Source organism: Chelonoidis abingdonii, chromosome 2, assembly GCF_003597395.2.
Source record: "Chelonoidis abingdonii isolate Lonesome George chromosome 2, CheloAbing_2.0, whole genome shotgun sequence".
Taxonomy (NCBI): domain Eukaryota; kingdom Metazoa; phylum Chordata; order Testudines; family Testudinidae; genus Chelonoidis; species Chelonoidis abingdonii.
The window spans coordinates 30,047,038-30,067,580 of NC_133770.1; the positions used below are offsets into that span (position 1 = coordinate 30,047,038).

At 42.1% G+C, this 20,543-nt stretch overlaps 1 protein-coding gene across 6 annotated transcripts in view; it reads left to right on the plus strand.

The window, feature by feature from the left end:
* CUL2 (cullin 2) overlaps positions 1 to 20,543 on the plus strand; it is a 138,187-nt gene that overhangs the window by 87,913 nt on the left and 29,731 nt on the right. For all 6 annotated transcript variants that reach the window (XM_032795313.2, XM_032795317.2, XM_032795316.2 and 3 more), the window contains 6 exons: positions 906 to 1,013; positions 4,005 to 4,064; positions 4,433 to 4,561; positions 4,708 to 4,794; positions 5,674 to 5,826; positions 6,278 to 6,355. In XM_032795313.2, coding sequence (XP_032651204.1) covers positions 906 to 1,013; positions 4,005 to 4,064; positions 4,433 to 4,561; positions 4,708 to 4,794; positions 5,674 to 5,826; positions 6,278 to 6,355 — 615 coding nt within the window. The remainder of the gene's footprint in view (positions 1 to 905; positions 1,014 to 4,004; positions 4,065 to 4,432; positions 4,562 to 4,707; positions 4,795 to 5,673; positions 5,827 to 6,277; positions 6,356 to 20,543) is intronic.

Sequence of the window (20,543 nt, forward strand, 5' to 3'; positions counted from 1 at the left end):
CACACTTGCATCAGAATTTCTGAAAGTACTTTGACTATTCAGTTGTTCTGCTAAAATGTTTTTGTTAAACCTGATTTTATTAGTTCATTTTTTTTTTTTAAGTACTCACTTCTTATATCCACATGTGGAATGTGCTTGTGGCACTGTTGTATAGAAAAGCAGGGCTTCCATCTGCAGTTCTGTTCACACGTTTATACACTACTTTCAACTTGGCATCTAGCTCTGATGTTCGCTTTAGGAGGGCAGTTCCTGTCATCCTTTTTTTAATTAGAACTCTCAGCCTGCTTTTCAACAAGGTGGTACTGTTATTTAGACTCTCTCAAGTGTCAATATGCACATGCTACCTTGAAGAAAAATGTTGACTTATTTTAATAACTGTGGTTTCTCAAACATGGCATTTGCATGTTCACATTATACTGTTAGAGTACTGCCCAAAGATTTTAGGATTTAGAGCAGCTGCTCCTAAACTTTTTAGGGTTAAACATAACTTTCTTAAAAAAATTATTGTGAACGGTTGGAACATCAAGCCCACATACCGGCACTGGTATGTGTACCACAGTTTGGAAACTCCTGGTTTAGACGAGAGGCCTGGGATTGACGTACGCTTATAATCTTAATTCTGAAAGTTTGGTGCCGCGTTTCATGCCATGTTTTGGTGCTTATGTCTCAAGGGCACATCTTCTCCAGGCAATTCCCAAAACTCAGCAGTGCCGTGGCTGCATCCTATTAGTGTGAATATGCAGGAGAAACTGTCTTAAAGACTCAGTTACTTGTTAGTGACTTTGATTTTTCGTGATAATTTTCCTCCAGAATAACCATGACAATCTATTCATATTAATTTTTTACATTTTTGTATAGCTATTGAATTTTTCAATAAACCTGTTTTCTGTATTGCATATTTTTAGATGCCAACTCAGTTTGTGGAGTCTGTTTTGGAAGTACATAGTAAATTTGTTCAACTTATCAACACCGTTTTGAATGGTGACCAGCACTTTATGAGTGCCCTTGACAAGGTAATTTTTCACAATATAATAAACACTGCACTCCAGAATATGTAATCCTTTTTTTTTTCACCAGAGCGTAGTAGAGTTCGTTGTTCAGCAATAAAACAATACCCTGGAGGGAACTCTCATGGAGTTCTCGTGTTTTAAAGCAAAGGGGAAAAAAACTAAGTAATTTACTACTCAAAAAATAGATCCTGCGTACAAAGGAAACAGTCACTTTTTTTCCAACCATTGGTATTCAAATTCAACCTAAAAGGATGGACATCTTTCTCATCAAAAGAGCTACTGAAGATCTTGAAATGAAAATGGATCCCTTATCTCCAACTAATATGAAAATAAAATATATATATTTATAATGTGTCTACTAAGCAACTTTTAAACAACATCAAAACTACTTTTTTTTTTTTCTTGGCAACAATAAATTAGACTCTGATCACTGAGGTTGCCAGGTATGTTAAAAAACATTAATTTTTTATCTTATTCTTGGAAATTACTTGATCATACAGAGTTGTGTCGAAACTGTTTAATTGCTCAATATAGGTAATTGTCCTGTTCTGATTACTTACCATTCTGAGGGCCAAACTCTATTTAGAATCAAGTAAATATTTTGGGAGATGAGGTTTATATAACTGTTTTGTAAAATGTATAGCCAGTTAAGGCATTTGTTCCTAGGTACTACAATTGGCACCCTATAAATATAATGCAAATTAGATTATAGTAGTAGTAGTAGCAGTTAATTTTCAAATAGCATGACTAGGCTCTCTCAAGATCAGGTGTCTGGTTTCCTCAAGAAAAGATGAATGGTATCTAATGCCTTCCACCAGTTGTTAATTTGTTGGACCAGGATTATAATTTTCACATGTACAATATTTTAACTATTAAAATTTGCTTCTCCCCTGTCACCAAACTCTGGGCACCTTATGTCTTAGATTTTTTTTTTTAGGGATAAAGATATAGATTAGGATAAATATTGTATATTTGCCATATCACTCTTTCTATTTTGGAGTTGTATTTTGAGCTTCTAGGAGTTATGTCCATTTTGTCACATCATATATTTTGTTAATACAGGGTTTTTCAGGAGTTTGTAGCCATGTATCAGGATGTTGCTGAACCACATGCTGCACTGTGCAGAGGAGTTCTAGGTTTGACCATATTCCTGTACAGATGAGTTTTGGCTTTAAGCTTCATAATGTAATATAGAAAGTTAATGGTTATCTGTGGTGATAAATATTGCCTAGATCATATGTCAATTAAATGTTTGTTGAATTTTGAAGCTTAAAATCCCGTATCTACATATACAGAGTGTAGACAAGGTTACTTCCAGAGAAGGCCTCTGTAACCCCTTTCCTCCAAAGACGACATGTGATTCAGCAATATGGAGCCTATGGGGGTTGGGAGGGACTTCAAACTTCTGGAAAACACTAAAAACACAGGAGTAGAGAGCTTCAGTGAAGCCCTTCTGCTTGATTTCTTTGGAAAATAACTTGTGACCCAAAAATCTTTGAATGTATTTGTAGTTCACAGGAACTGGTGTATGGTATTTTGTGCTTTTGCATATACTCAAGTTGTGTTGCAATTATTTCAGTAAGACTTAAATATGAACCGCTCTTCAGAATACTAATGTTGACGACTCCATTACTCTTCTCATCACTTATGCCCTGATTCTGAGTTATCATTAATTCCCTTTTCTTCTCCCTCACATTCAGACTCTCTCCAGATCTCATCTTTACCATAACATTTCAAAGATCTGCCTCTTCTGCTTCTCCCCAAGTCCTTTAGATGCTGAGATACTTCTACAGTATACAGTGTTCCCCTGAAGTTCAAATATATGCTCCTGACTTAAGGCTTTGCCACTGTTTCTTGTATCTAATTTGCTCTCTCTTTTCACTCCCCACTGTGTACTCCCAGGCCAAATTATGTACTGTTCTGATTTCTCATCTTCTTGTGCCCTTTGTGTTTTTCCACGCTCATGTTTGTTCATCCTGCTCTCTACTTTTGGAACATCTTTCTTCCTCTTCACCTTGCATCCTCTCTCCTCCTTTGCATTCCTAATCAGAACAATTCTGTGACCTTGCTTTTCCATACCAGATCAGCCACACCATCATAGGTTCATTCACCTGCATGTCCACCAATGTAATATACACCATCATATGCCAGCAATGCCCCTCTGCTATGTACATCGGCCAAACTGGACAGTCCCTATGGAAAAGGATAAATGGACACAAATCAGATATTAGGAATGGCAATATACAATAATCTGTAGGAGAACACTTCAACCTCCCTGGCCACACTATAGCAGACCTTAAGGTGACCTTCCTGCAGCAAAAAAACTTCAGGACCAGAGCAATAAACCTTCAGGACCAGAACTTCAAAGAGAAACTGCTGAGCTTCAGTTCATTTCATCTGACAATTTTGAACACCATCAGCTCCATCAGCTCAGGATTAAACAAAGACTGTGAATGGCTAGACAACTACAAAAGCAGTTTCTCCTCCCTTGGTTTTCACATCTCAAGTGCTAGAAGAGGGCCTCATCCTCCCTGATTGAACTAACCTTGTTATCTCTAGCCTGCTTCTTGCTTGCATATATATACCTGCCCCTGGAAATTTCTACTACCTGCATCCAACGAAGTGGGTATTCACCCACGAAAGCTCATGCTCCAATACATCTGTTAGTCTATAAGGTGCCACAAGAGTCTTTGCTGCTTTTGCTTTCCATAGCTGACTTGCTCACCTGTGCTATTTTCTCCTTGCCTTTGGTCCTTCCACAGTCTTGCTTAATAAATATCACCACTTATGATTTGCTCATCGTATACTGTTTCACATTATGTGTGTCAATCATTATCTCCCTCTTCTTGTCCATTCTTCTGTTCTATGTTTGTCTTTTGTTAGGATAGTCTTTGCGCTGAAGAACTTGCAGTGTCTTCATACCTCCCTGTAAATCACCAAAGCAAAAGTTAAAGTATTTCTTAAAATTTGTCTTTATTGTGTATTTCTACATAGGCTCTAACATCAGTAGTAAACTATAGGGAACCCAAGTCGATCTGCAAAGCGCCTGAGCTGGTAAGTAACAAATATTGTGCTGTAATATTTATAATAGATTAAAACAAAAACCTCAAACCAGTCATTATTAACACACGGTGGTCACCAAATTAAAATAATTTTCACTTACTGAATCGTCTTGAAAAATCTTTTTTAAAAATAGGCATTAACTTATTTAACCCACACAGAATGTGCATGTTCTGAGCACACAATTTTACATGCCTTTGTTTCAAAATATGGCCCATTGCTTCTTGTTTGTGTCGTTTGTAATCTGAGCTCTGTCAGTCACGTTTTAACCCATATTTAGTAGTTGTAAAATACTTTCAAACACTGTTGCTCTCTAGCTTGACAAGTAGATTTTGTTTTGCTTTTTGTTTTTTTTACTTGAGCTGGCCAAGTATTGTGACAACTTGCTGAAGAAATCAGCCAAAGGAATGACAGAGAATGAAGTAGAAGATAAACTTACAAGTTTCATTACTGTTTTCAAATACATTGATGACAAAGATGTTTTCCAGAAGGTATCCTCCAATTTTTAGTAAATGTTAGACCAGAAATGTAATTTATCTAAACAGCTTTACATTGGATGTTTGTGTTCACATTCTTTTTTAAAAAAAATCCTTTCAGCTGAGAAAATATTTTGCTTACTTTGTTTTGTTTCATACAGTTCTATGCCAGAATGTTGGCAAAACGATTAATTCATGGTTTATCTATGTCTATGGACTCTGAAGAAGCCATGATTAATAAACTAAAGGTAATATTAACTATTTCAAAATAAAATAAATAGCAGTAATAACTGTTGAAGCATGTCTCGTTAAGGGCTTGGCTACACTCGAAACTCCAAAGCGCTGCCGTGGGAGCACTCCCGCGGCAGCACTTTGAAGTGCGAGTGTGGTCGCGGCGCCAGCGCTGGGATAGAGCTCTCCCAGTGCTGCTGGTACTCCACTTTCCCATGGGGATTAGCTTGTAGCGCTGGGAGCCGCGCTTCCAGCGCTGGGGCACTGTTTACACCAGCGCTTTGCAGCGCTGTAACTTGCTGCACTCAGGGGTGTGTTTTTTTCACACCCCTGAGCGAGAAAGTTGCAGCGCTGTAAAGCCCCACTGTAGCCAAGGCCTAAGAGGGGTCAGTAGAGGGTGCCAAAATTAATTTAGCAATTGGTAGCTGCTGTTGCCAGTAGGTGATATGAAAAATTGCAGCGTCATCTGTTCTGAATTCATGTACTGATACATAAAAAACCCATTACCCGGAAAACCCCAAATTTTATAAGCAGTTCCTTATTTTGGGTAGTTGTATAAAATGTACCACTTGACCCATATTTCCATAATAGTCGTACCAGTCAGTGAGCAAAACTAAGGCAATCCGTTGGAAATTTTCAGTTTTGTAAGTTAGCGTTGGGCATGGACAATTTTTAGAAATAAGTTTTGTGTAGAAAAGCAACCCTCTTAAGACAGGTTATATAAGTTTACATATGAAGGCAATATTGACTGTAGATGACAGAGCATTAGCAATATAGAAATCTGTAAATCAGTACTGTTTTGCGGATGTATTCATAATTTAATTTTTTCAAATAAATGTGTCTAATATATTAAGAATTACCTTACCTATGAAATGTATTTAAATGTTTCATTACAGCAAGCCTGTGGTTATGAGTTTACCAGCAAGCTCCATCGAATGTATACAGACATGAGTGTTAGCGCTGATCTCAACAATAAATTCAACAACTTTATCAAAAACCAGGATGCCATTATAGATTTGGGAATTAGTTTTCAGATATATGTTCTACAGGTACTAATGAATAAATTATTGCTATTCAGTTGTATTGCTATTCTTGTATTTCCATAACAAAAATAACTTTCTAAAATCTAACTGATATTCATATTTCTCAGACTGAAATTGACAACTTATAAATTTGATATCACTGTTTAACAATCCTCATGATATAAAACAGGCTATTATTCCTAGCTTTTTTGAAAGCGTCTACCCTCTACACTGCGTAATGGTAAGATGGAAACAAAGGCCTTAACCGTTTTCTTACCTAGAGCAAAGGCCTCACAACAATATGCATTTTAGTGAGTCATACAACTCCTTTTCTAACTCGTATGTCTTATAACTTAACTTGAACTATAGGACCAGTTCTTAAGAGGAAGATTTTGTTTAGTGTATATGCTCCTTGGAGCTCATTGTAACATGTTGGAATGCTAATTATTTTTTTCTCTCCCTTCCCATTCCCCCCCAGGCTGGTGCATGGCCTCTAACTCAGGCTCCTTCATCAACATTTGCAATTCCTCAGGAACTGGAAAAAAGTGTACAGATGGTAGGTTAGTAGTTCCTTGCAAATTTGTAGCAAAATTAATATGGAATTTCAAACAATCTCAAACAAAAAGCTGATAATCGTTATTGTGAGGCCACCGTGTCTGTCAGGTATATACGTAAACCACAGTTATCCAAGCTCCAGTTATCTGATATGTGAATGGGTTCCCCAGATGGATTCTGATCTTCTGAAATTCTGAGTTTTCAAATTTTAGCTGTGCCCCTCTAGCTCTTCAAATAATTGAAATGTATAGGTACATGCCTCTGAGCTCAAATGCTGATTTCTTATATTCAAGGGAAAAAGATGATCTGTTCTGATGTAAAATCTTAATAGCACACATAAGTATCTTGTCCTGTGATTCAGAGGAGCCCTTGAAAACCAAGATTCTGACTGTTCTGCATGAAAGCTCTTCTTTCACTTTTCAGAACAATATAGGTTTGCCCTGTGCTCCTTGCCTTTGTCCAAAAATCTCCACCCACCCCTATTGGCATTCAGAGTACTGTATGATTGCTTTTTGTCCTCCATCCTAGAAGTGGCACCATTTCAGAGGCCCTGTGTTTTTATTACATTCTTGTATTCTAAATTATAATTACACGTACCCTGTATATATTTAAAATATACAAAATATCTATGTTGACCTCTGTCAACATGTATGTAGGTTGTGAAGCGCATTGGAAAGAAAGCATATTGAAATGAAGAATATTTTGATGTTATCAGATGTACTGAATTCTATAGAAGTGTACACGTACACTTTCAGGATATAATCTTAAATTGATGTCTAATGGAAAACATCTATATTTGCTGTAAAGTGTCTTTTTGCTACTCAGTAACAGTATTTAAAGTGTTTTAATGAAATATTCCAATTTCAACTTTAGTGTATTAAGCAATATTAAATCTTGTAGTACATCAAACAAGAAAATATTCTCATACACTCATTCCACGAATCCTGGCACTACTGGGAAGTCCCACCCCATGGCTGTTATCACTGATGCAGTTCTCTAGAAGATTCTTGGAGGTGAATATACAGCCTTTTATTAGAAGGTGGCTCCTCAACATGCTCCTAGTTTCACGGCTTCTGCAGCAGCTTTCTCCCTCAGACCTATTAGGAGGCCCCTTTTACTACTGTTATTAAATGGGAACATTTTTATGCTCTTCCTTTGGTGTCTTTCTTCCCTCACTGGCCTTAAGATCCACCAACAGACATACTCACCCACAAAAGGTCCCCACTGTTAGCCAATGAAAGCATCTTTGCCAGTCTACTCCTTCACCACTTGCACACACATTATGCTCCTTTTTCCTATTCTGTCAACAGCTATGCCTCGGCTTGCTAAACTAGCAACACCCCCACTCAGCAATGATTCCAAAGATGTCCAGTGAGGGCAAGACTGAGGAGGAGTCAAGTAGTCCCTCCTCCACTTCTGGAATTCCTTCCTTTTTGATTCTCTTTTAAAATAATCGTCTGATCCCTTCTTCATTGCCTTGGGCTTCTGTCTACTCCCTTTTAGCATTGCCTTTCTTTTCCTCTTCCCAAGAATTTTTATTGTGCTCCAGGTTCTTGAGTCCCCGTGTTCCTCAGATAGTCCACTGACAGGAATTGGATATATGAATTAATAGCTACCTTAGTTATGTTTTTGGGCAAAGGCAATGTTTCTCCCTATTTCCCAGGACTCTCCAGTGTAAGATCCTGCAAGAATTCTTTTTAATTTCTGGACACTGTTCCTCTGGGTTTTCAAGGGCCTTCTCCCTTAGTACGCACCACACTTCTCCAGAGATTCAAAGGCAAAAATGTCTGGGGGGAAAAGACTAAAACCTCAGAGGGTCGTAAGCTTTTGTGAGTTAGATTCAGATATGGACAGTACGTTAGTCTGAACTGAGCACCTTACCGTAGTTGGTGGCTTGTCATTAAAGTCTTGAAAATAGAAGCTCTCCAGATTTTCTTTTTTCTCTGTTTCCCTGGGCCTCTGAAAATAAAGCCAATAGGGAAGCTACCTAAAGCATGTTGCCCACCCCTCGAGAACTTCGATATTGAAAGCTTGAATCCATTTTCAAGGAATTAGGATTGCTGTTCTACAGCCCATATTGTGGCTTTGATCTGTCTGGTTACTTCTAGACCCTCACTGTCTTACCTAAAAGCCTTCAGTAAAATGTAGAAACCATACTGGGAAGGTAAAATGTTTGTTAAAGGTCTCTGTGATGATATATGCTATTTGAGTTCTGTTCTGTGCTCCAGATATAAACAATATTTCAATTGACCATGATTCAGGCTCACTTCACAGGTGGTATATTCTTTGGAGGAGATCCTAGACATTACCACTGAGGAATCCTCAGAGCTGAATGAGCTTGAGTTTCCTTGAGTGAACAAGGGAAAAATCCAAGAACCAGATTTAGACAGTACGGATACTCTGCCTTTCACTCAAAGTATCTTCTCTCTCTTTTCAGAGCAGACCCAGAGGTTACTATTCTAGATGCTCTTTCCAGAAGTGCAGGCTTTCAAACCCCATGTTTCTGTCAAGCATCAATGAAGAGTGGTTGGCCCACACCCCACTTCTGTCCTTCAAGGAGAGACTAAATCTATGTTCTTCGAGTGCTTGCACATGTCCATTCCAATGTAGGGGTGTGTGTGCCCTGAGCACAGTTGCTGGAATATTTTTCCCTTAGTGGTATTCAGCAGGTTGGCTCTAGCACCCCCTGGTACTGTGTGCTAATAGCACTAGGTATAAGAGGCCTTGCTGAGCTCATGCCCTTCAGTTCCTTCTTAGCACCCTTAACGGTTGCTGGAACTTCCCTCGTTGCTTTGGCAATCTTTTCCAGTGGTTTCCTCTCATTTGTTGCATGTGTATATATAGTTATATTAGCTAGTTAGTTTGAAAGTAATTTTAGTAATCTTTTGTAACCGAACACCTCTAGATGTATTGAAGAGGCTTGTCCACTCCCCGGTGGCAAGGTATGCCTCCCTTGGTCACTAGGCTTTAAGCCCTGCTCTTCCTGTAGCAAGTTGATACCATTGAACGACCTGCACTCAAGTTGCCTGAAGTATTTAGGGAAAGGTCACAGGAAGGATCGCTGTCAGATCTGCAGGGAGTTGAAGCCCTGCTCCCAGAAAGACCAGGCAGTGAGACTGAAGGTCCTCCTGATGAAAGCAGCCCTGAGGCCAGCATCGGAGCCACAATCAGACTCTGCACCGAGTACCTCTGCGTTGGTGTGGAGTGCGTCTCCCGCCAATATAGTCTCTCAGCACTGCTCCTCCTTGCCCAGGAAGAGGCGCCACAAGCACTGAGACAAAAGTTGTTCCCTGATACCGAAAGGAAGCAGGCAAGGGGACAGGAATAGTGTGAGACTCATGTCATGCCAATCTCCCTCTCTGGCACTGCTGCAGCCCCCACCATCAGCATTGGCACCGACTCCAGCTCCACATACCCTGTCGAGCGATGCACCTCCAGCAGACAGCGTACCAGACAGTTTGCTGTACTGTCCTCTCTGGAGGCATATGCGGCAGCTAGGGACTTACTCATGCTGCCAGTACCAGGATCCCCTGACTTCCAGGACTCAGTGTTTTCGAGTGGCAAAGAGCCCTCCCCCAGCCTCCAAATGGCACTGAGACCAGTCTCTAGGGGTAAACCCCCTCTAATTGCCTCACCCAAGGTGTCCCCACAGAACTGCTCACTGGCACCGGAAGGATCGGCACTTCCATGGTCCCCTCATCTTCTTCATCAGGGGCGGTGCTGAGGTCCTATTTTTCCCACTGCTGGGACTGCCCATGCTACTGGGACATCTAGTGCAGTGTTGCCTCCAAACACGTGGATGATTGGGACAGGCACCGATGCAGTAGCCTTTTTGGAACCTATGGGGTTTCCACCAGGCCAGGGCACCATTTCAAGGCATTCTTATTCGGTAACCTTAGAGGATAGGGTGCCTCTGATTCCATGCTGCAAGATACCAGACCTGGACTTTGCTGTTGAGCCCAGTACTGAGCCTGGTACCAAGCTGCTGGAGCGTGTCCCTCAGATCACTGCTGACACACAGGAAAAAGCAGAGTCCTTACTCGACACCTCTTCTTCTTCCCCAGATGAGGCGCTGGTGGCTACCAGGGTATCCCCAGCCCAGGATGACTGCAAGGCCCACCAGGACTTATTAAAGCAGGTGGCCTTGAATTTGAGCATCCAGGCGGAGGTGGTGGCAGAGACTGTACATGGCCTTCTGGACATTTTGGCAGTGGTAGGCCCCTCCGGAGTGCCTCTTCCCCTTAATGAGGCAATCATGGAACCCGTTAGGGCTCTCTGGCAGATCCCCACTTCTCTCCCGCCAACAGCTAAATGGGTGGAGCGAAAATATTTTGTGCCTGCTAAGAGCTGCAAATTCCTATTCTCTCCCCGTTTCCCTGGATCCTTAGTGGTGGTAGCTGCTAATGATAGGGACTATCAAGGTCAAGTAGGGCACAGGGTCCCGAAAAGCTGGACTTGTTTGGCAGGAAAGCCTGCTCCACAGGGGGCATGCAGCTCTGCATAGCGAACCAGCAAGCCTTGCTAGGTCGCTATGTTTAACATGTGGGAAGCAATGCAAAAATTTAAGGACATGGGTTCCCCAGGGTGCCAGGCAAGAGTTCTCTTCCCTTGTAGAAGAAGAGAAGACAGTGTCCTGGGCCTCCCTGCAGGCAGCCTTGGACGCTGCCGATTCTGCTGCCAGATCAATGGCCACGTCTGTCACCGTGCGCAGGAGCTCATGGTTACAATCTTCTGGGTTTCCTCAGGAAGTGCAGCAGACGCTCCAGGACCTTCCGTTTGAAGCAAACAGATGCTAATTTGCAGATGCTTTATAGCTCTTACGACTATAAGAAAACTTTGAAATCCCTGGGCCTGTTTTCACCTGCAGCATCTAGAAGGCATTATAGGCCCTAGCGATCTGGGCATTTCTTGTCTCCAACTGTCCAGACACCTCCAGAGAAGGAAAAAGAACAAGGCATTCATGACATTGCAGTCTATCCCTTTGAAGCACCTTTCACTTCAGGATCCAGTTACCTCTATTTTTCCCAACAGTCTGTCCCATTTCCTGAGCGCCTGGAACCACATTACCTCAGACCTCTGGGTCCTAAATACAGAAGAATTCGGGTTCACCTTCCGATTTTTGTCAACCCCACCTTCCCTCCCACCCTCCCCGCCCCTCTCCAGAGACTCTTCTCACGTGCAACTAATGGATCAAGAAGTCCAATCCCTTCTTCGGATGGGGGCCGTGGAAGAGTTTCTGCATCAGCTAAGAGGAAAGGGGGTCCATTCCTGCTACTTCCTGATCCCAAACGCCAAGGAGGGGCAGACTGGAGGCGTCTCAGACTGATCCTAACTCTGTGACAGCTCAACTACTATCTCAAGAAGTTGAAGTTTTGCATGGTGTCCTTGTCCTCCATCATCCCTTCACTGGATCCAGGGGACTGTTATACCACCCTCAATTTGAAAGACATACTTCCACATATCAATTTTCCAAGGACACAAAAGCTTTCTAAGATTTGTTGTAAACCAGACCCATTACCAATTCATGGTTCTGCCATTTGGCCCTGTCAGCTCCCCTGTGGATCTCCACCAAGTGTACTGCAGTAGTAGGGTCTTTTTTCAGAAGAAGGGGAGTTGACATTTTCCCGTATCTTGACGATTGACTGATCAAGGGTCAAGCCAGAACTCAAGGGGAGCCCAACATCAATCTTGTATAATCGACCTTCCCGGTTTTGGGGCTATTAATAAATGACCAGAAGTCTATTTTTATCCCCATCGAAAGAATAGAGTTCATCAGGGTAGTTCTTGACTCTTTGCAGTCAAAGGCACTGCTTCAGGAGAACCCCTTCTCAATTATGATAAGCTCCCTTCAGGCTCATCCAATCATCTCATTACCAGGTGCACAGAACCAGCTCTCAGATCGCCTCAGCCTTCTCCCCTAACTATGAGTGGTCCCTTCTCCCGGATATTGCAATGGACATCTTCCAAAATTTGGGTAGTTCCCATATACACGTTTGCACCCTGTGACATAAGGAAATGCCTGACGACTTACCTGTTCTGTGCTTTCCCTCTCTCTCTCCCCCAGTGTTAATTCACAAGGTTCTTTCAAAGATCAAGCAGGACCAAACACGAATCATCTTTATGGCCCAGACAGCACGGAGGTTCACCACCCTCATAAACCTTTCAGTGAAAGTCCCAATCCAGCTCCCACTTAACCCAGACTTAATCACACAGGAACATGGCCAGCTGCTCCACCTGAACCTCATCTCTCTTCATTGAGGGCCTGGAACCTTCATGGCTGAACCCCAAAGAGCAGGCTTGCTCAGAGCAGGTTCGTAAAGTCCTACTGGGCAGCAGAAAAACGTCCACTAGGGCGACATACCTGGCGAAGTGGAAATGATTATCCATCTGGTCTTCCAAGCCTGGTATTCTATCTGTGCAGTCCTCATTGCAGCTTGTTCTGGAATATCTCCTACTTTTGAAGCAGCAAGCCCTAGCTTTTTCTTCAGTCAAGGTCCACATGGCAGCTAATTCAGCCTTTCATCTGAAAGTCAACAGTAGGTCAGTTGTCTTTCACAATGGTAATTCATTTTCTCAAAAGGATAGAGAGGGTGTTCCCTCAGATAAAGGAGCTGATATTCCCCCCTGCCCGCCTGCCCGGGGACCTAGACCTTGTCTTGTCAAAACCAACGAGCCTGCCCTTTGAGCCAGTAGCAACATGCTCACTGTTGCACTTCGCTTGGAAGGTGGCTTTTTAGGTGACCATTACATCAGCCAGGAGAGTTTCAGAGATCAGGGGTCCGAGGTGAGGACTCGGCCCCCTGTATACAGTTTTCTTCAAATATAAAGTGAAGCTATCCCTGCATCCAAAGTTCCTCCCGAAAGTGTTTTCTCAATTTCACTGCAACCAACCAATTTTCCTACCAGTATTCTATCTTTAGCTGCATGCAGACAGGGAGGAACATCTCCATTCCTTGGATGTCAGACGAGCTCTGGCATTTATATTCAGAGGACCAAACTGTTCCGCAGATCACTGCAGTTCTTCATAGCTGTAGCAGAGAGAATGAAAGGACTCCCCTCTCTGGTCAGAAGATTTTCTCTTGGATCACATCATGTATCCAGGCATGTTATGACATCGTGGGGGCTCCCTCTCTGCCAAACCTGACGGCTCATTCCACAAGGTCTTGGGCCTCTTCAGTTACTTTCCTGGATCAAGTTTCTATTCAGCATATCTGCAGGGCTGGGGCCTGGTCCTCAGTGCACACGTTCTCAGCACACTATGCCATCACTCAAGAAGCCAGAGGTGAGGTTTATTTTGGTGTCACAGTTTTGCAGTCTGCTTGTCCTTAAGCTCCGAGCCCACCTCCAGTGCACCTGCCTGTGAGTCATCTACACTGGAATGGACGTGTGCAAGCACTCGAAAACAGTTACTGACCTTTTGTAATTGTTGTTCTTCAAGATATGTTGCACGTGTTCATTCCAAGGCCCACCCACCATCTCCTGTCGTGGAGTGGTTGGGGGGGAAAAGCAACTGAAGGGCGCGGGCTCAGCAGGGCCCTTTGTACTGGTGCTCTGAGCACACAGCTCCAGGGGGCGCTAGAGCTGACCAAACAGATGCCAGAATTTTTTTTCCTTGGTGGTAACTGTCAGGGTGTGCGCACACCCACATTGGAATGGACATGTGCAACACAAAAGAACAACAGTTACAAAAGGTCAGTAACTGTTTTGTTTTTTACTGGCCTAGATGAAAATCAGGACCAATGTTTTGAGATTGTCAAAGGGCTACATCATTGAACTTGTCTCCTTCTGACTAGATTCATTTCAGCCTCTCACGGGATACATTAAAGTTTACTTCCTTATTCCAGTCTATATGGCTCATTCCACATTCGTTTTGCTACTGATAGACTTATATTAGTACATTGTTCCGTCCTTTGATCTTTTCTTAGCTCTAAGAGTCTTCTAAAAAATCCTGTTGATAATGGTGCCAACTTGTTTTCCATAGCTTGAACAAGCTGCTTATGAGATCTCGTTTCTTCCAGCATACTTATGGACAAGTGCTCTCTCTTCTTTCAGACCATGGGTTTATGGTGCACTATAAGAGCTCTCTTATGAGACATGATCCTCCTAGGCACTCAACCTCACATTCATATCATCGAGGTGGTTCTCATAGATCACAGGTCCCACAAACTACAGGGTTCAGTCCAACCTGGTCATAACCATTTGTTAGATTCTATATCTTCTATGCATTCTGGTATCCTATCAACCCATCCTTAATTCTCCCCCTCTCTAGGCTTTGTGTTAGTATGGGACTGATAAGGAGAGACCATATACCTGCATACCACCATTCCAACATAAAAAATTGATTTCTTCAGATGGTGGAATCTTCTCCCAAGAGCTTACACTAAGGGAAGCCTGTTTCTGACGTAATCATGATCTTCATGAATGCAAGCTGAGAGGGGCTGGGTTATTCACCTGGGCTTCCTCAAGTACCATGTGCAAGAAGGAACTTCCGTACAGTATCAGCTGCCTGGAATTCTGGACCACTAGGTTTATCCTGAAGAAATCTGTTTTTCATTGGGAATCAGAATGGTCCTTGTGAAGTGCTGTAACTAGACACCCATTACCTTCACTATCAGACAAAGGCATTCAGCTTCTGAAGAAAGATGCTTCATGAGGGTTCTGACATAGTCCTAAAGGAAGATGAACTATGTATGGGAGTGTCTCTGGACTAATTGATGAATAGGCAGGCAGGTTTTCTTCAAGATCTTAGAGCTCTGGAACTTCCCAAAAATATACTTTATTTGCATCTTATAACAGCAGCTCTAATGTGTACTGCTACAGGCACTGGAAGAAGGCAACATGGAAAATAGACATCTTCTCCTTAAAGTTGTCAAGCATGCCCTCCTGTACGTTTCTCCTCTTGGCAACGATGTTTAATAATGACAGAGAAGTCAGATTGGGCCAAAATGACCCAAGACAAAATTGTCTTTTGTTGGCCTGTCTCAAGGAGAAGTCCCTGGAACCTCCTTAAATTCTTCCCATAGCCAAAGAACATCCTGACCATGGAGTCCAACCAAACTCCCGAACCTGAGCTTCTTGTCCCTTTCAGCTGAGAAACGAGAGGCTGAGACTTCTGGACTTTTGCTTGGCAGTATCCTGAATGTAGATAAAATATTAGAACTAAGACTTACCAGTGTATCTGATCCATAACTGAAGCCTGGCATCAGCTGTAACAAAGGCTCAGTCAAGGGACTGCCTGTATGTTTATCTGGTTTTGAGAAAATGTTCCAGCAAAATTTCAGGTTTAGACGGTGGCACTAGGAGCTTAGAGGATCTCTAAGAGAAAATCTACTGAATTCTTACCCCTGTATTTCTAGATTTCTTCATGCAGTCTAAAGGATCAAACTACCTTTGTGCTTTCCCATACACAGTTGGAAACTCCGTCTGGTTTTGCAAGCCTTGATGCAACTTCTATTTGAGCTTTTGGGGAACTGCTAACTTTATCCAGAGCATCAAACTAACTTTTCTTGTTACAATTACCTTTAGCCCGCAGGAGAAATGAACTTGAAGATAAATCTGTTAAGGAACGTCTCCTGCCATCCATTCTGTACAAAGAGGTCCTGTGAACCACTCTGGAATGCGTGCTCTCTGTGAATTTAGTTTTTTCATATCAGTCAAGATATTTCATTTCCTTCCTAGATCGCTCCCTTTATTCTCTTCTTTACAATTTACTAATTCCCAGCAGTGCCAGGACTGGTGGATTGCATATGGTGTGAGAAATGGGACAATTTGTTCCTTACCTGTAAATTGGTTTTCTCATATATAGCAGTCCACCAATCCTTTATTCCCTTCTCAAAGTTTACTGTTTGTTGTTGTTAGGAAATTACTTTTAGATGTGGATGCTTAAGCTTCAGAAGAATCTACTGGTAATATGAAGTAACCACTGCCTATTTAGACTGGGAACTGGATTCCAAGAATCTTCTAGAGAGCCACCTCAGTTACAAGAGCCATGCTCAAGACTTCCCAGCAATGCTAGGATTGGCAAATTGTGTGTGTGTGTGTGCGCTCATAGATAGAGCAGTCGCCCAAGACTCAAGGTCTAGACAGACCAATCTGAGCACAGCCTGGATTGACTACAGGAAAGCCTACGACTCAATGCCGCACACTGGACGTGAAATGGCACATAGCACATCAACAGGACACTAAGGACCTTCCTCAAGAACCTCAATGGACTACTGGAAGACAACACTGGAATCAACCAAGAGCTTGCACAAGTGCACAAGTTGCGGCATTACAGTGATGCACCTGTCCCGCCTGTTCTGCATAGCTTAAACCCCACTCACGCAGATAATAAAGACGGATACGGTACAGATCAGGAAGTGGAACTAGCACACCACCTCCTCCATGGATAACAGCCCTATAAGAATGAATGAGACTCGACTTCGCAATACACTGACGCGACACTACAGTGAGAATCTGGAATCATCGGACTGGAGAAAGGTTGGCCGGATTGAGTGAAAGAAGATAAATCAAGAACGATTGGGTGAACGACTAGCAGGGCCACAAGCAAGACATTACAGACCAGCCATACACGTACCTGCGCTCCACAGTCAAATAAACCACATTGAGAGCAAGGAAGACACACAAATCGCAGAGTCACAAAGAAAGAGGTCCTGAAGACGCAGCTCAATGGGAAGAACAAGATCCAGCCCATCAACAGATAACGTCTCCTGACGGTCATTCAGATACCTGCGGTATAGGCGACTGGCCAAAGAGGAATGGAGGCTTGCCGTGAAAATCCGGAACTCTCACAATGCCACCCACAGTCCAACACCAGAGACTGTATACCAGCAGAAGAAGCAGCGGGCTTGGTGAGCGTCAAAGCCACTGTCCGGACAAACCGAACATCCGAGGTTACATCAAGATGCCCCAAAATCTGCTGAAGAAGCCGAGGCAGCAGCAGACATGGGAGGAAAGCCAAGCAGAATGCCCATTGGCAAAACAAAACCGCGCATGGATTACATTCGACAACTAGCTGAAGGTGCTGGCGACATTGAAATCCACCAGTGGCTGAAAGGGCTGCGACAAAGGACAGCACGAGCACTGACATAGCAGCACAGGAACAGGCACGGAGCACCAATCCATGAAGCAGGCTCTACCACACAAGAGACCCAAGGTGCAGACTGTGCAGAGAGCCTCAGACAGTCCAACACTATGGCAGGATGTAAGATGCAGGCAGGACGGCAATACACAACGCACAACCAATTGGCTGCATTGTGTACAGAACATCGCACAGCGTACGGCTAGACCCTCCCAAGACCAGATGGGAGATTCCACAGAACTTGTGCAGAATAGCAGAGCTAAGATTCTGTGGGACTCCAGATCCAGACGGACAGGCAGGTACGGCCAATCAACCAACATCTGGTAATAACAGGACCAGAAGACAGCGGTGTGATAGAGATAAGTTGCAAGTGACAGCAACATCAGAAGAAGGAATATGAAACTGAGAATACAGGGCCGAAAAGAGAGACCGAGAGGAGGTGAAATAAGGCCAATGCCATGTGAGGACACGGGGCGTGACGCCTAGACGGTATGCTCCAAACAGATCCCAGGAACAACATCAGAGCTCTCTGTCCAGAAGAGTGCAGTGCTAGGAACAGCTAAGATACCGCGCAGAACCCTCAAACTCCCAGGCCTCTGGTAGAGGACCCAAGGTTGAGGAAGACACATACCACCCATAAGGGTGAGAGGGGGGTTGTTTTTTTTTTATATAAAGGTGAAGACCAATTTACAGGTGCAGATGTGCAGAATTAAATTGTCCCATAATACTGGGAAGATGCTATTAAGGACTTTTTTTAAAAGGAAAAGAGGAAACCCTTCATTTTGTTCATTTCTAAATGACTATCTTTGTACCCTTGGGCCTCTTGTCTTATTGTATATATTTTCTGTATGTGATTGTAATATGAGCATGAGAAATTTATATTGAAATGTCTTAAAATAGTCGCACCAAAAATCAGTTTCCCGAGCTCTCAATGTGACACCTTTCACAAGCACTAAAATATATGTAAAAACATAAAGAAGGAAGAAATTAACAAGATTACTACTGTGTTGAAGAATAATATTCAAAGGTTTTTCAAGAGACCAATGATTTTAAGTGCTTCAGGTTTTGGGTGTCTGGTTTGATGTCCCTTAGAAAGGAGACTATTTTACAAGTGGTGAGTATTCAGCACTTCATGAAAATCAAACACCTTCAAAATTCAGTGAGGGCATCCAGAAATTGAAGCACCTGCAGCAACTACTCATTTTTAATAATCTTGGCAATTAGATCTTGATAACTCAATTGTGACACGTCTGAGATCATATTACTCTCTATAAACATCAAAATAGTAGTGAAATTTGCTTGCACTTGAACCTTGCTTCCACAGAGACATCTCTGAAAACTGGGGTGGAGTGGATGTGATTGTACTAACACATCAATGGACACCGCCAATACCACACTGAGTAATTGAGACAGCCGACCAGGGAAATAACCCACTCCCTTCCCTGAGGAACCACGGGACGCACTCCACCCATGTACCTATCCGCTCTACCGATACTGACTTGGACCCCTTATTCATTCCATGGGGGGCAAACCCGAGCCCACTTATTCACTGACATTTTAAAAAACCTTTGCACCCCAATCTGGGTCTGTGCGGGTTATGCGATATGTATGTATCTTTTCATCCTTGCAAACGGTATCTGTAACTCCCCATAACCCGAGCCTGACCCCAGATGTACAGTACCTTCCGTCTCAACCTGTGTATATTTCATTTCAAATATTTCCTTTAATAAAATTTTTAAATCTGCAGTTGTTGATGGTTAGTCCTGCTCAATTTGTCAGCCTACTAGAAAGAAATGAGGCCCTTACTTTTGGGCAGAGCTAATCTGCTTACATAATGCCTTTGTTGGCTCATCAACAGTAAGCACATGTCTAGTAAAACAAGATAGCAGCAAATGTAATGATATAAAATGTAAGTAGTGAAGGAAGGAGGAAACTGGATTGCCAAGTGTTTATTTTGCTTTCCCGGGGGGAAAAAAAACTTAAAAGTGACTTATTTAAAAAGAGTTAGAACCAATTCTTTTTTTATTACATGTTTAAAAACATTTGACAGGGTTCTCTAAATAACTTAAACATGTTAATCATATTTAGTCCAAATTACCTAATACAAATACTCTTAAAAGTGCCGACTTCAGGAGGATGTAGGCTTCAGTTATGTTACAGAATTATTCAGAAATTCAGACTGTGCTCATATCTTGCTTTTCCTTTTTAATGCCTCATATGGAAAATTGTAGCATTCCTGTCCTTTGAAAATTAATTTTGGGACTTAGTTTAACTCTCACTGTGATGTTGAAATTCAGTTTTTAACTGTTTGCAAAGTGAAACAATACTAAAATGATCCACACAGGCTGGCGAATGCAACAGTAAAGGGAAATTCAATCCAGCTTTGATGCTTTTGAAGGACACTGTTTGCTTTTTAAGGGACGTATATCTCTGTGGCTTGTTGGACCCCTGTTGTGAATAATAATGAGGGGATTATCTGATGGCCATGTTGCTACTAGACTTCATCCTTTTTTTTTTTTTCTTGCAGATGTGCAGAATTAAATGTTAGCTACAGCTTTTACTTGTACTTCTGACTTTATTGTGCCATTTAGGGTTGTGTTAATCAAAATATGGTACATTTTTCTTTCGATTTTATTTAGTCAGTAGGATCTTACAACTAATTGTGCTTGCTTCAGGAAGATACAAAATCTCTTTAGATTTAGCTCAAAACAGCTTCAAAGAAATCATTAAGAGAAGATAATTATTCTTCTGAGCTTTTATTCTTTTGTAATCTCTGGCTGTCAGTGGGCTATGCTCTGAGAAGTCATCACCCTGATGTTGGGGAATTAAATAAAAGCTGCTTTTTGAGGTCTTTCTAACAATAACTCTTCTTTAAGCACCCACTTCCTTTAATTTATTAACATAAATATGTATGGAGGAAATAGGTAACATAAAAATGGGTACATATTTGTCGTGTACAATAAATTTCTGAAATTAGAATACATTTAATGTAAAATAAATTAAATTAATTGTATGGAACTTTCTTGATTATCTGCATTTCCAGACTTCTTAATTAGTGTTGAAAATCCCTTGTTTATTCATATTTTCATACCTGAGAAATTTAAAACAT